Source organism: Rhinatrema bivittatum, chromosome 7, assembly GCF_901001135.1.
Source record: "Rhinatrema bivittatum chromosome 7, aRhiBiv1.1, whole genome shotgun sequence".
NCBI lineage: Eukaryota > Metazoa > Chordata > Amphibia > Gymnophiona > Rhinatrematidae > Rhinatrema > Rhinatrema bivittatum.
Genome location: NC_042621.1, coordinates 43,336,097 through 43,350,618, shown reverse-complemented (window position 1 = coordinate 43,350,618; position 14,522 = coordinate 43,336,097). Strand labels below are relative to the sequence as shown.

General features: G+C 48.3%; 1 protein-coding gene across 1 annotated transcript in view; it reads right to left on the bottom strand.

Moving 5' to 3' along the window:
• Positions 1–14,522, bottom strand: part of INIP (INTS3 and NABP interacting protein) — a 64,523-nt gene that overhangs the window by 37,805 nt on the left and 12,196 nt on the right. Inside the window, exon 3 of the mRNA XM_029608287.1 lies at positions 4,121–4,211. Within this exon, the coding sequence (XP_029464147.1) occupies positions 4,121–4,211 (91 nt within the window). The remainder of the gene's footprint in view (positions 1–4,120; positions 4,212–14,522) is intronic.

Sequence of the window (14,522 nt, the reverse complement as noted above, 5' to 3'; positions counted from 1 at the left end):
TTGAGTACCTGACGGTCCAACGTTCGTTTGGTAGCACCGGGACAACCGCTCCTAGAGCCTTGAGCCAAGACAGGGTTTGGAAAATGACCTGTTGCTTTGCCTGAGACCCACAAGGTGACACCAGGAACAGATCCCGAAGCGGGCGAGCAAACTCCAAAGTGTAACAGTGTTCTATGATATCTAGATCCCACTGGTCCGAAGTAATCTTGACCCATTCCTCGCGAAACAGGGAGAGACGGCCCCCGATCTAGGGAACGAAGGAATGGGCTGGCACACCTTCATTGGGAAGCCTTGTTGGAGGAAAATCCTTGGGAGGATCCATCGCGTTGAGATCGTCTACCATGAGAAGGAATGAGCCCATGCCTGAGACTTTGCCGACGACTGCCGAGCGGGAAAAGACAAGCCCCTACCCGTATGAAAATGGTGCTGACCCCGAAAATGACTCCGGGTCGTACTAAAAGGACGAGACGGCCTGGGCTTGTCCTCCGGGAGCTTGTAAACCTTGTTGACCCTTAAGGACTTGACCAATTGTTCCAGATCTCCAAATAATAGCTTTCCTCTAAACGGAAAGGCGCCCAGCTGAGAAGAGACATCAGCCGACCAATTGCGGAGCCAAAGAATCCTCCTTGCCGAAACTGCCGAGGACATCATGCGCGCAGTACGAAGAAGATCGTACAGAGCGTCCACTGTATAAGCAACCACCGCTTCCATGCGGTCAGCCTGTTCTGCCTCCGCCGGAGGGAGCTCTTGAGTTGAGAATAATTGCTGAACCCATCTAAGGGTAGCTCTCTGCATGAGACTACTACAGACGGCCGCCCTAACTCAGAGGGCCGATACTTCAAATATCTGCTTGAGTAGAACCTCCAGCTTTCTATCCTGGAGGTCCTTGAGAGCTGCTCCTCCTGTTACCGGAACCATGGTGTGTTTGGCGATGGCCGACATGGCTGCATCCACCTTAGGGATCTTGAGAAGATCCAAGACCTTGTCTGGCAGCGGGTAAAGTTTTTCCATGGCCCTACTAACCCTTAGGATCGCTTCAGGTGCATCCCCGTTCCTGGGTCATAAGCTGTAAAAGCATCAGGTGGAAAGGAAGCATTTTGGGAGGGGCCCTGCAGGCCCGACAAAACAGGATCACCTGAAGAAGGATCTATCACCGGCTGCGGAGCCTGAATATCTAGTTTCTGTAGCACATGAGGAATCAAAGGGTCTAGCTCCTCCTTATGAAATAACTGGAGCACCCACAGATCATCTCCCTCCACCAGAGCGGCATTGTCAACATCATCGCTCGTATCCACCAGGGAGGGGTCCGGAAGCACGGACCCCGGAGGAGTGGAAGGCGCCGGTAGCGGGACGGGAAGGCCGGGTCCTAGGAGACCCTTGATCCTCCGCAGGCCTGGGGATTTTAGAAGGAGGAGAATATTGCCCTTCTAAGTCTGCCTCAGACTCCATATAAGCTTTGTGAAGCAGTAAAATAAACTGAGAAGAAATTGGGTGCTGTCTTTTTAAGGCCCCCCCCCCCCCCCCCCCGGAGGCACAGCAGGAGGAGGAGAAGAATCATATTCCAAATCGTGAGGCCTTTGGGGGCTTAACGTAGGCAGAGAAATCAGTGGGAAATCCCCTCCCCCTGAGCATCTGAGCCCTGCGCAGCATTGGGGCCCTAATCGGGCAAAATGGCCGCCATTCCCGCGCTCATCGGGGATGGGGCAGGCCTTCCCTTGTGAACTGTCTGGCTGCGTCCTAAGCCGCGTGATCGCGGCAACGCTGATCTTTTCCCTGCAATCGGCACTTGCGAAGGCCCCTCACCCCCGGGGATACAGCTGGAGCAGAGGCCTTCGCAAGAGCCGCGCTGCTGGCTCTTCACACGCTGCTCAACGTGATCCTCGCGGCATGGCAATCTAAGCTGTAAGTAGAAAATCAGCTGAGTGAAGCAATTCACCCCCTCCAGAGCCACGGGAGATTTCAGCAGGCTCGCTCTGTTTAAAAGGCTTATCCTTTGTCTTTTATTTATGTTTTGGTTTTTTTTTCAAAGCTACTCAACCAGAGGAATGTACGTCCCTGGGCTACAATTTGTAGCTCCCACCAGAGGAATTAAGACGTCTCTGGCACTGTATAGGGGGGAGGGACCGGCCCACCGGTAAATCCCCCCCCCCCCCCCCCCAACTCACCGGGCTGCGTCAATATTCTCCAAGTAGTAAGGCCAAGGGCAGGAGCCCAGCCTTGCCCGCTATTACAAAGTAATCTCCGTCTTTTTTTTTTTTTTTAACACTACTTACTAGGGATGTGAATCGTGTCCTCGATCGTCTTAACGATCGATTTCGGCTGGGAGGGGGAGGGAATCGTATTGTTGCCGTTTGGGGGGGTAAAATATCATGAAAAATCGTGAAAAATCTAAAAATCTAAAAATCGCAAAACCGGCACATTAAAACCCCCTAAAACCCACCCCCGACCCTTTAAATTAAATCCCCCACCCCTCCCGAACCCCCCCCAAATGAGTTAAATAACCTGCGGGTCCAGCGGCGGTCCGGAACGGCAGCGGTCCGGAACGGGCTCCTGCTCCTGAATCTTGTTGTCTTCAGCCGGCGCCATTTTCCAAAATGGCGCCGAAAAATGGCGGCGGCCATAGACGAACACGATTGGACGGCAGGAGGTCCTTCCGGACCCCCGCTGGACTTTTGGCAAGTCTCGTGGGGGTCAGGAGGCCCCCCACAAGCTGGCCAAAAGTTCCTGGAGGTCCAGCGGGGGTCAGGGAGCGATTTCCCGCCGCGAATCGTTTTCGTACGGAAAATGGCGCCGGCAGGAGATCGACTGCAGGAGGTCGTTCAGCGAGGGTTCCGGCGCCTCGCTGAACAACCTCCTGCAGTCGATCTCCTGCCGGCGCCATTTTCCGTACGAAAACGATTCGCGGCGGGAAATCGCTCCCTGACCCCCGCTGGACCTCCAGGAACTTTTGGCCAGCTTGTGGGGGGCCTCCTGACCCCCACGAGACTTGCCAAAAGTCCAGCGGGGGTCCGGAAGGACCTCCTGCCGTCCAATCGTGTTCGTCTATGGCCGCCGCCATTTTTCGGCGCCATTTTGGAAAATGGCGCCGGCTGAAGACAACAAGATTCAGGAGCAGGAGCCCGTTCCGGACCGCTGCCGTTCCGGACCGCCGCTGGACCCGCAGGTTATTTAACTCATTTGGGGGGGGTTCGGGAGGGTGGGGATTTAATTTAAAGGGTCGGGGGTGGGTTTTAGGGGGTTTTAGTGTGCCGGCTCACGATTCTAACGATTTATAACGATAAATCGTTAGAATCTCTATTGTATTGTGTTCCATAACGGTTTAAGACGATATTAAAATTATCGGACGATAATTTTAATCGTCCTAAAACGATTCACATCCCTACTACTTACTACAAGTTGATCTAGTCAAAAGGTACTAAGGTTAGAATACCCCTTTCACTTATTAATCAATCAAATAAAATTTTTTTCAAAGGATCAGGACCGCAGGTTATGACATCCTTCATCTGCTGGAGTCAGAGAAATACTGAAGGATCGTAGGTGGCACACCAGGTTATCTGGGGGTGCTTTTCAGCTTTTCTCTGACTCCATCTGCTGGAAGGGAGGCATAACCCAGCGATCTGGACTGATCCTGGTACTACAGGAAACAGGTTTTTATGCACACTATAATGTGTGTGTGTCGGGAAAGTAAAGGAAGGTACAACAGAAGATCTGGACTCGGGCTGTATACAAAAGTGCCACTCCCACCCATGCACGCTTAGTGGAGCACGCTTTCTATGCTTGTGCTGAATTTACGCTGTTAAGTTGAATATATTTCCTATTATATTTTAAATGCTAGCTATTTGGAGTCATTAAAGAAATATTGGTTACAAATCGAAGAAAAAGATAAGAAAAATATGACTTGTGGCATGTCATGCGTTTGTCTCTAATACTGCTTTCCTTTAAGCCCTGTTTCCATACATTCTTTTAGGAGGTGCCAAATTATGTGGTGTCTTCTACAAATTTAAAAAAAGAATAAAAACCCACTAATCCTTCTAGTCCTCTATCAAAATGTCAGTCCTATGCAAGCTGAGCCATGATCCTGCAGGACCCTGAACCCAAGCAAGCTCGGTCTGGTACTTGCCTGCAATGCGGCCTTCTGCTGTGCTGCTATATGCTGCTGCTCAGCATGGTCGCGGAAATCCTTGTTGAGGCTGGACCTGGAAAGGGCAATGCTGCAAGAGAAAATACTTGCTTTATTTATTTAACAAAATAATTAAGCAGACCCAGTACACTGAGCTAGACTGCCATTGTGTAGAATTAATTATTGCCTAACTGTAAAAATGAATCTCTTCCAACACTGTTTACAGTACCTTCTAAATTTCTTCACACACACTTTTTACATTCTAAGAAATATAAAATAAAATGCCAAGAGGCGTGTGGCACCTTGTCATTTTGCTACACCAGACCAACATGGCTATCCCTCTGAAAATCAAAATGAATTAAAGTAGGAGTTACGCTGATCTACACTTTCATCGTAAAACGGTTATAGAAATATTCCAAAAGTAAGAATAAAAAAAAAAAACCCTGAAAAAGTCTCGATTGCATAAAGTCTTCATACTCTTTGACTCAATACTTGGAAGCTCTTTTGCATCAATAACAGCCCTGAGTCATTTAGGGTAAGTGTCTACCAACTTTCCACAGCAGGATGGTGCAGTTTTTGCCCATTCTTCATAGTTGAAGGGCTCACATTCTTTCAGGTTGGCTGGGGATCATTTGAGGACTGCAGTCTTCCAATCTTGATACAGATCTGGGCTTTGACTGGGACATTTACTGGTACTTTCCTCTTGCTAAGCCACTGCATTGTAACTTTGCTTTCTGCTTAGGCAAATTTTCTCCCCAGTCCCAGTGCTAGGGCAAACCTCCAGGATCTGCCTGTACTTTGCACTATGCATCTTTCCCTCCATCTCAAGCCTCCCTGTCCTCACTGCTGCAAAGTATCCCCACAACATGATGCAGCCACTACTATGCTTTACTGAAGGGATAGAGTTAGCAGGGTGATGTGTCATGTTTGTTTTATGCTGCATATCACTTAGAATCCAGACCAAAATGTTCCACTTTGGTGTCAGACTGCAAACCCATCTCCCACATGCATGCAGTGTCCCCTAAGCATTTCTTTGCAAATGCTATGCGGCACATCGCTTGGCTTTTCTTCAGCAGTGGCTTCCTTCTTCCCACCCTCCCACACAGGCCATGTTTATGCAATCACCTTGAAATCAAACAGTTACCATTTTCCCCAGCCTCAGCCAGAGACCTCTGTCAATCTTTTCAAGAAATCTTAGGTGTCACAGTATGCGGCAGTTTCCTTAACCCACGCTACTGATTTCAGAAGGCAGGCCTGATCACGGCAGTGTCTTGGTGATGCCAAATTGTTTCCACTTTATGAATGCTGGACCTGACAGTGCCCCAAGGGATAATCAAAACACACAGGCATTTTCTTCTAGCCGTCTCCCAATCTGTACCTTTGAATAACATTTTTGTATTTATTTATTTAAAACTTTTATATACCGCCATTCTGGGTATCAATCATGATGGTTTACAATAAATTAAACATAATTCAGAATAAATCAAAATACAATAAAAACTTACCATCTAGATAAGAGGCAGAAAATAACAATTAAAATAACTATACTTGAAATAATAAAGTCTGCTAAAGATATAAAATACAAATAAAACATTATAAAATAACAATTTTAAAATAAATCCTTGCTACAATATTAGAAACCTTAGTCATTATTAAGTCTCAGTACCAAATGCCTTTGTAAAGATTCATGTTTTTAAACCCTTTCTAAAAGCCAAGTAATTTGTCTGAATTCTTAATTCGAGAGGTAACTAATTCCACAGTTTCGGTCCTGCTATAGAGATAGCTCTTTCTCTGACTTCACTGAGGTGTGCGGTAAGTATAGTTGGTACCACAAGGAGGCCCTTATCAGCAGATTGCAGATTTCTTTGTGGGGTGTAAAGATGAATAGAAGCATTCAGCCATTCTATATTATCATTTATGTATTTGTGTAATAAACATAAGACTTTAAACTTGATTTTGATTTCACAGGGAGCCAATGTAATTATCCCGAAGTTCATTCGGCAGCTCCTTATTCAGCATGTTCTGACCTGTGCTTCAAATTCACTTCATACAGCAGAATCAGCCTGGTTTTTCAGCCAAAAGTATTCACATTGGCTCAGCTACTGTGACTGGACACAGGTGGGCTCAATTTAACTTATGGGCTTTTAAGGCAATTTTGTTTTTTTAACTGGAGCTAATTTAGATTTGCTGACAAAGGGTGTGAAGACTTATGCAATCAAAACTGAATTCTTAACTAGTAATAAAAGCCCATCCAAGAATGGGAAGATACTGTGATGTACAGATGTGCAAAACAGATGTGGCAGCAGAATCACATCCCTATCCATTCTTTTCCTTATTCCCTACTTCCAAAGCCCCTTTGATCCCTTCTCTTCCCCTGGTTCCCCCACAATCATTCACCCTCCTTTCCCAACCCCAGTTCACTCACTTCCCCCCCCCCCCCCCACCACATTGATCCCAGATTCACTCTCTCCCTGCCCATTCCCCCTCGCTCACCAGCTCCTATCGGCCAAAGAGGACGATGGTGGTCTTGCAGTGTCTCCAGCACGTCCTCCCTCCTCCCCTACTGCACCTGAGCATCGTGCTTTGAACCACGTGATTTAAAGTGTGCCATTAGGTCCTAGCAGGCATTGCAAGACCACTGTCCTCCTTTTGGCTGATGGGAGCCAATAAGCGAAGGGCACCATTCACTGCCAACAATGTTTTTCTGGGGTGGGTTCAAGTTCTATACAGAGAGAGAAACTGGTGGAGATCAATTTGCATACTGGCAATACAAGCATGGTGCAACTTATTATAGTTCTTTTTGAATGTTTCTATAATTGCTTTTTCATGTTGAATGTGTGAAGTATGTTGTGAAGATCAGTGAAAAACTCCTACTTTAATGCATTTTGATTTGTATTTTTTAGACAGCAGAATGTGAAAAAAATGTACCAGGGTGTGAAGACTTTTAAAAGTTATTTCAGCATGCCTATGACACCTTATAACAGATACAATGCATGAATCCCTGCAATAGTTATACTGCAAGAGTGTACCTGAAATAATAGGCTAAAAAGTGACTTGCCCAAGGACAAAGCTGAATCCAGGGTACCTGATTAGTGCATTTGTCAAATGCACTCTGAAAATCCAAACACCCCCATGAAAGACTCATCAGCAAATTACAAAGTCATGGGATAGAGGGCAGTGTCCTATGGTGGATTGGTAACTGGTTAAAAGGCCTAAACAGAGGGTAGAACTAAATGGTCACTTTTTCAAATACAAAAATATCAGTAGTGGAGTACCATGGGGATGGTGTGCTGTTTAACATTCAAAATGATTTGGAAAAGGGAATGACAAGTGAGGTGATTAAATTTGCAGATGACACAAGGTTGTTAAAACAGCAGTAGATTGTGAGGAAGTGCAAAAGGACTGTGTGAATTTTCTAGATGGGTAACTGAAAGGCAGATGCAATTTAGTGTGGAAAAACTGCAAAGAGATGCACACAGGGAAAAATAATTCCAACTACAGGTACATGATGCTGGGTTCTGTAGTGAGAGTCACCAGCCAGGAAAAGGACTTTGGAGTCCTTTGAAATTCTTAGCTCAGTTGGGCCAATGCAATAAATGTGTGCAGAAAATGGGCACTCAGTGTTGAGTGCCTGCTTTCCTTACGCTCACCCAGCCACTTCTCCTGGGCATGCGATCCAATATTTAAATTGGGAAAATTGGTTCTTACCTGCTAATTTTCATTCCTGGAATACCACAGATCAGTCCAGACAAGTGGGTTTATGTATCCCTACCAGCAGATGGAGGCAGAGAACAAAACTGAGGCAGTACTACTTAACCGAGAGTGCCACCTGCAGTCCCTCAGTATTGATCTGTGCCCAAGCCAAGATGAATAACTCCAAAAATACCAGAATCTCCTCCCCTAAAAAATATCTGGATAATAAGTTGGAACTCCCAATGAAGCTGACCCTTGAACTATGGTCAAGACAAAGAATTTTGAATCTCAAACAAAATAAGAACTATATACAATTATCTTCTGCAGAACAAAATTAAACTCTACATCACCAGCAGCATCCAGAATCAGGAGAGGTGTTTCAAAAAATAATCAGAATGGGCTGGGAGTCTGGACTGATCTGTGGTATTCCAGGAACGAAAATTAGCAGGTAAGAACCAAATTTTCCTTTCCTGTTCATACAACAAATCAGTCCAGTCAAGTGGGATGTACCCAAGCTGCTTTATCCTGGGCGGGACCCAAAAAACCTGCATGCAGCACACTTTCCCCAAAGGCACCCTCCTCCGGGGCCCTGATATCCAAATGGTAATGGTTAGTGAAAGTTTGCAGAGGACCACTTTGCTGCCCGACAAATCTCGTGTGGCAATACCAACTGGCACCCCGCCCAGGAGGCTGCCTGTGCCCTAGTGGAATGCGCTTGCAATCCCTCAGGAATCGACAGATCTTTACATATATAGGCCAAAACAATCGTCTCCTTCAACCAATGAGAAATTGTACTCGTTGACGCCTTGCCACCTTTCTTTGGTCCATTGCATAACACAAAAAGATGGTCAGAGGTCCAAAATTCATTAGTGACCTTGAGATATCTTAGCAGAACCCGACTCACATCCAAAAGATGAAGTTCCCTCGCATGGGGAGAATCGGACGTCAGATGAGAAAATCCCAGCAACTCAACCATCTGGCTAAGATGAAAAGCGGACACCACCTTAGGCAAAAAGGAAGGAACCGCTTGCAACGAGACTCCCTCAACTGAAATCTGCAAAAAGGGCTCCCTGCATGATAAGGCTTGGAGCTCAGAAATCTGTCTCGCCGAGCAAATCGCAGTGGTTCAAAAGGAGGACCACATAGTATCCGCAGAACCAAATTAAGATTCCAGGATGGACAAAGTCTACGGACTGGAGGACGCAAATGCTTTGCTCCCTTTAAAAAACACAGTACATTCGGATGTGAAGCTAATGGTCTTCCCTGCAACCTTCCTCTGAAACAGCCCAAGGCTGCAAACTGGACTCTGAGCGAATTATAGGCCAAACCTTTAGACAAGCCGTCCTGTAAGAATGCCAAGACTTGGGCCACACTAGCCTGTAAGGGCTGAGTGTTTTGTACCCCACACCAGGCCTCAAACACTCTCCAAACTCTGATATAAGCCAAAAGAAGTGGAGGATCTTCTAGCCTGAAGCAGAGTAGACATCACCGGCTCGGAATACGCCTTCAAGCGGAAACGTCACCTTTCAAAAGCCAAGTTGCTAGACAAAAGCGAGCCACCTGTTCTGATAAGATGGGTCCCTGACGAAGCAGACGTGACTTAATTGAATGGGCCATTCTATCGCTAGCTGGACCAGATCCACAAACCACGAACGATGCGACCACTCGCCTGTGATGTTGTTCGATGCTCCTTGGCACTCCACTTATAAGTGGCCATGGAGGGAAGAAAAAAGAAGAAGACTCTCAGGCCACAGCTAAACTAGAGCATCGATCCCTGCGGAGCCGAAATCCCTTTGGCGACTGAAAAAATGTGATCGTCAATCAGCCGCGTCCTGATTCTATTTTTTTTTTTTTTTTTGGGCTCATGTAGCCAAGAAGGGACATTTACTGTTTTTTAGTTAATAAGCAGTCATATCTGATGGGGACGAGAATGACTCCTGCTTTCTAACCGGACATCCAGTTTGGGGGGGGGGGGGGGGGGGGGAAATAGGGGGGGTACTGTCAAGAGTATCAAAATTGTATATACAGTTTGTCTTTGTATCTAACTTTTTGTTAATAAAACTTTAAATGGAAAAAAAAAATGTGATCGTCTTGGCATCCTTTCTTGTTGCCATGAGGTTTGCACCTCTATCATCTGCTGGAGGCAGAGAAATACTGAGGGACTACAGATGGCACTCTCAGTTAAGTAGCAATGCCTCAAAGTTTTTTCTGCCTCCATCTGCTGGTAGGGATGCATAAACCCATTTCTCTGGACTGATCTAGGATTTGAACAGGAAAAGGGTCGCTAAAAAGGAGGCACTAGGGACAAATGGGCATCCCTAGTGCCTCCTCAGAATCGGGTGCACAGGAGAGGTGGTTGTCAGTGCAGGTTGGGAAAACAGATGCTCAATCTACGAACATCCGTTTTGTTCTGCTATCTGCATATGCATGCACAAGGTGTGTGTGTGTATTGGACGTTCAGAATTTTCTTTTTGTAAAGACTTTTTTTTGGGGGGGGGCGTTGGTATTTTTTTTTTTTTTTTTTTAACTTAAATACTGCTTTCTTTGGTTCCTCCTACTTAGTATTGCTTCGAAACTATTAGGAAGAATCACACAAAGTGGGATTTTTCTTTTTTTTTCAATGCACCCTTGAGCGTGGCATACCTTTAAGCCAGCCCAGGGCTGGTGTAAAATTTGCTGCGTTGGCCATGCAGAAAATTTATTGGATGCGGGGATTAGCTAATCGCCTCATCTACATGAATTTCCATGTGATAAGTGCTATTTGCTACGTGGTGTTATGGAAGCGCTAAGCCCCGTGTTGGATCTGGGGTTATGGATGGGCGTCCAAAACGCATGTTAAGCTGTGCACAGTATTAGCACATGGTATTGCACCACCCCGAGTGCGAGACAGCAGTTTAAAAAGCAAATAGAATGTTAGGAAAGAGCCGAAAAGGAATCGAGATTGCGTAAAACTTATTGTCCAGCCAGCCAAGCAAATGGTTCTCCAGTCTTGCATCTTTTTATTTTAAAAGGACTTAATGGTTCCCTATGGGGGTAGAGAGTGGGTTCAAAGGTGTATCCCACACAACCTGTACAATATTTCAAAAGCATAGCAAAAGAGAATTAGGTTCTTACCTTTGATGATTTTCATTCCTGTAGTACCACGGATCAGTCCAGACTCCTGGGTTTGGCCCCCCCTTTAGCAGATGGAGACAGATGTTTACAAACAAAAACTCCGCCTATATCTAGGCTGGTGCCACCTATAGTCCGGCAGTATTACTTAATGTCAAAGCAGCAGAACGCAAACCAAACTCTCTAACTAACCATATAACCAGGACCATCAACACCGGTCCACCAGGATCATCATTACCGGTTCTCAATCCCCTACTGGAACAGAACCCGAGATACCGATAACGGACAGATATAGCATCATATACAACAGACATCAGCACCACACATACAACATAGCCTCTCCCGGCATCAACACTCAACCGGGCGGACTCTGGACTGATCCGTGGTACTACAGGAACGAAAATTATCAAAGGTAAGAACCTAATTTTCTTTTCCCTGTACATACCAGGATCAGTCCAGACTCCTGGGATGTACCAAAGCACACTTTACCTGGGATGGGATCTGGAGAGGCCCACTCTGAGCACTCCTTCTCCAAATTCTCCCGAGCCTGGAGCCTTGACATCCAGACGATAGTGCCTGGCAAAGGTATGTAAAGATTTCCATGTGGCCACCCTGCAAATTTCTTCCGTAGGGATATGTTGACATTCCGCCCAGGAAGTGGCCTGGGAGCAAGCAGAATGGGCATGAAGCCCCAACGGTAGAGACAGCCCCTGCAGCATATATGCCGAACTAATGGCCTCCTTCAACCAACGAGCAATGGTAGTCTTGGATGCCGCATTGCCCCGCCGAGGGCCACTCCAGAGCACAAAGAGATGATCGGAAACCCGAAAAGCATTGGCTACCTCCTGGTAACTCAGCAGGACGTGCCGCACATCCAATTTACGGAGCTCCTTAGCCAAGGGATCCGAGTCATTCAGTTGCAAGAACGACGGTAACTCAACCGTCTGGTTGACATGAAAGGAAGAAACCACCTTGGGTAAAAAGGAGGGAACCGTACGCAAGGACACTCCTGACTGATATCCTCAAAAAGGGCTCCCGGCATGATAGAGCTTGATGCTCGGAAATTCGACGAGCCAAGACAATGGCCACCAAAAACACCACCTTCAACGTCAAATCCTTCAAGGTGGTTTTGCGAATAGGCTCAAAAGGAGCGCCACACAATGCTCGAAGGACAATATTCAAGTTCCAGGACGGACAGGGCTGCCGAAATGGAGGCCGCAGATGCTTCGCCCCCGAAGAAAACGCACTACATCGGGATGAGCCGCCACCAGCTTCCCCTGAATCTGACCGCGCAAGGAACCCAGCGCCGCCACCTGGACCCGTAAGGAGCTACACGAAAGACCCTTAGTCAAACCGTCCTGCAGGAACAGCAGGATATCCGACACGGCCGCTCGAGTAGGAATCACATCCCGATCCAGGCACCATGATTCAAATAACTTTCAGACCCGTACATAGGATAATGACGTAGATGCCTTCCGGGAACGTAAGAGAGTGGAGACCACCGGTTCCGCATAGCCCTTGGACCTCAGCCTTTGCCTCTCAAAAGCCAGGCCGCTAGACAAAAGCGATCGACCTGATCGAAACACAAGGGCCCTTGGTGCAGGAGATCTGGAACATACGGGAAACGAAGGGGCTCCTCCACCGCCAAATTCAGATGGTCCGCGAACCACTGGCATCGTGGCCACTCGGGTGCTACCAGTACAACGTCCGCCGGGTGTGCCTCGATTCGCCGCAACACCTTTCCTATGAGTGGCCACGGTGGAAACACAGAGTAGTACCTCTGTCGGCCATGGCAGCGCCAGAGTGTCGACTCCCTCCGCTGCCGTTTCCCGTCATTGAGCAAAAAACACAGAGGGGTTTTCGCATTCCTGAAGGTTGCCATCAAGTCGACCGCGGGCGTGCCCCACCGAGCACAAATGAGCTGATACGCATCCTCCGCAAGCTCCCACTCTCCGGGGTCCAGCCAATTGCGACTTAAGAAATCGGCATGAACATTCTCCACCCCGGCTATGTGAGAGGCTGCCCGCGAAAGAACTGCGAATAAGAAGGTTGTCGCTGGGCACTGTGACAAAACAAAGAAATTGATCCCCGGGAGGCTTGAGGCCGGTGACCACCACAAAACCGCGATCGGGAAGGTGCAACCCCCCTAGACCGTGGTCTGTCCTCCGGTAACCGGTGAACCTTATTCTCCCCTAGAGATTCAATCAAATCTTCCAATTCCTTGCCAAATAACAGTTTCCCCCAGAAGGGCAACAAGCCCAGCCGGGCTTTGGAAGTCACGTCCGCCAACCAATGCCGAAGCCATAACAGCCTCCGTGCTGACACCGCCGAGACCATCGTTCTGGCTGAGGTGCGGCGAAGATCATAAAAAGCATCCGCACTATAAGCGATCACCGCTTCCAATCTTCCCACCTGGCGCGCTTCTTCCGGCGACAAAGACTCATTGGCCAAAAGTTGCTGTGCCCTCGGAGTCCAGCCCGTAGGGAGAAATTACTACAAATCGCCGCACGAATTCCTAACACCGAGACCTCGAAGATCTTCTTGAGCTGAATCTCCAGCTTCCTGTCCTGTAAATCCTTAAGTGCAGTACCCCCGGTGACCGGAATGGTGGTCTTCTTTGTGACCGCCGCTACTGCCGAATCTATCTTCAGCATGCGCAACATCTCCAGGGCTTCCTCCGGTAAGGGATAAAGCTTATCCATCGCCTTTGCCACCTTCAGCCCCAAATCCGGAGTATCCCACTCCTTAAAAAGCAAATCAGAGGCAGAAAAATGCAATGGGAAGGCTGAAGGAGGCCCTCGGAGGCCCAAGACGACCGGGTCCGTTACCCCGAGCCGTGATTCCTCCTGCGGCACCTGGATCCCTAGTTCCCCCAGAATTTCCGAGATAAGAGGCCCCACCTCATCCTTTCTAAATAATCGAATCACCTTCGGGTCATCCCCATCGGTGCCATGGGACACACAGGATCCTGAGGCCCCCTGGTCTCCGTCCCCATCAACCCCCCGCAGAGGCTGGGACGGGAGATCTGGATCTCCGGAAGGCCCCTCCGGCTCATCCGTGTCCGTGGTCGAATCCAGGTCCCCTCTGGGTGCCGACGGCGGAGTGGTCGAGCCCTAGCCTGGCCCTGGGCCTGTTTTGGACTGTTTCTCTGCCCGAGGCCCTGGGTTCGGAATGGGGGTCTCCTGTGGTCTCTTCTTGGCCCGACGATGGGCCTGGAATGCCTTATGCATAAGGAGTACGAACACGGACCCAAATGAAGAGTCCGAGTCCGTATCCTCATCATCATCCCCCTCAGAGATATGTGAAGGCAAGGACCCAATATGACTAGCGGGTCTGTCCCCCTTGGGGACCCCCACGCTGTGGGGATAATCTCGGCGGAGGGTCGTCCTCCCCCTCACTCGCCGGCATCACGTTTGCCACGGCTTCCCACGGTGATAAAATGGCCGCCGTTCCCGCCGAAACAGCTGACGAGGAAAACAAAATGGCTCCCGGACCCGGCTTCCCCGACGACGGCCTGGCACTGATCGCCGGCCTGCCAGCATCGGGCCCGGCGCGCGACTGCCTGCTTACCCGGGTCCCTCCCGGAGCCGTGGACCCT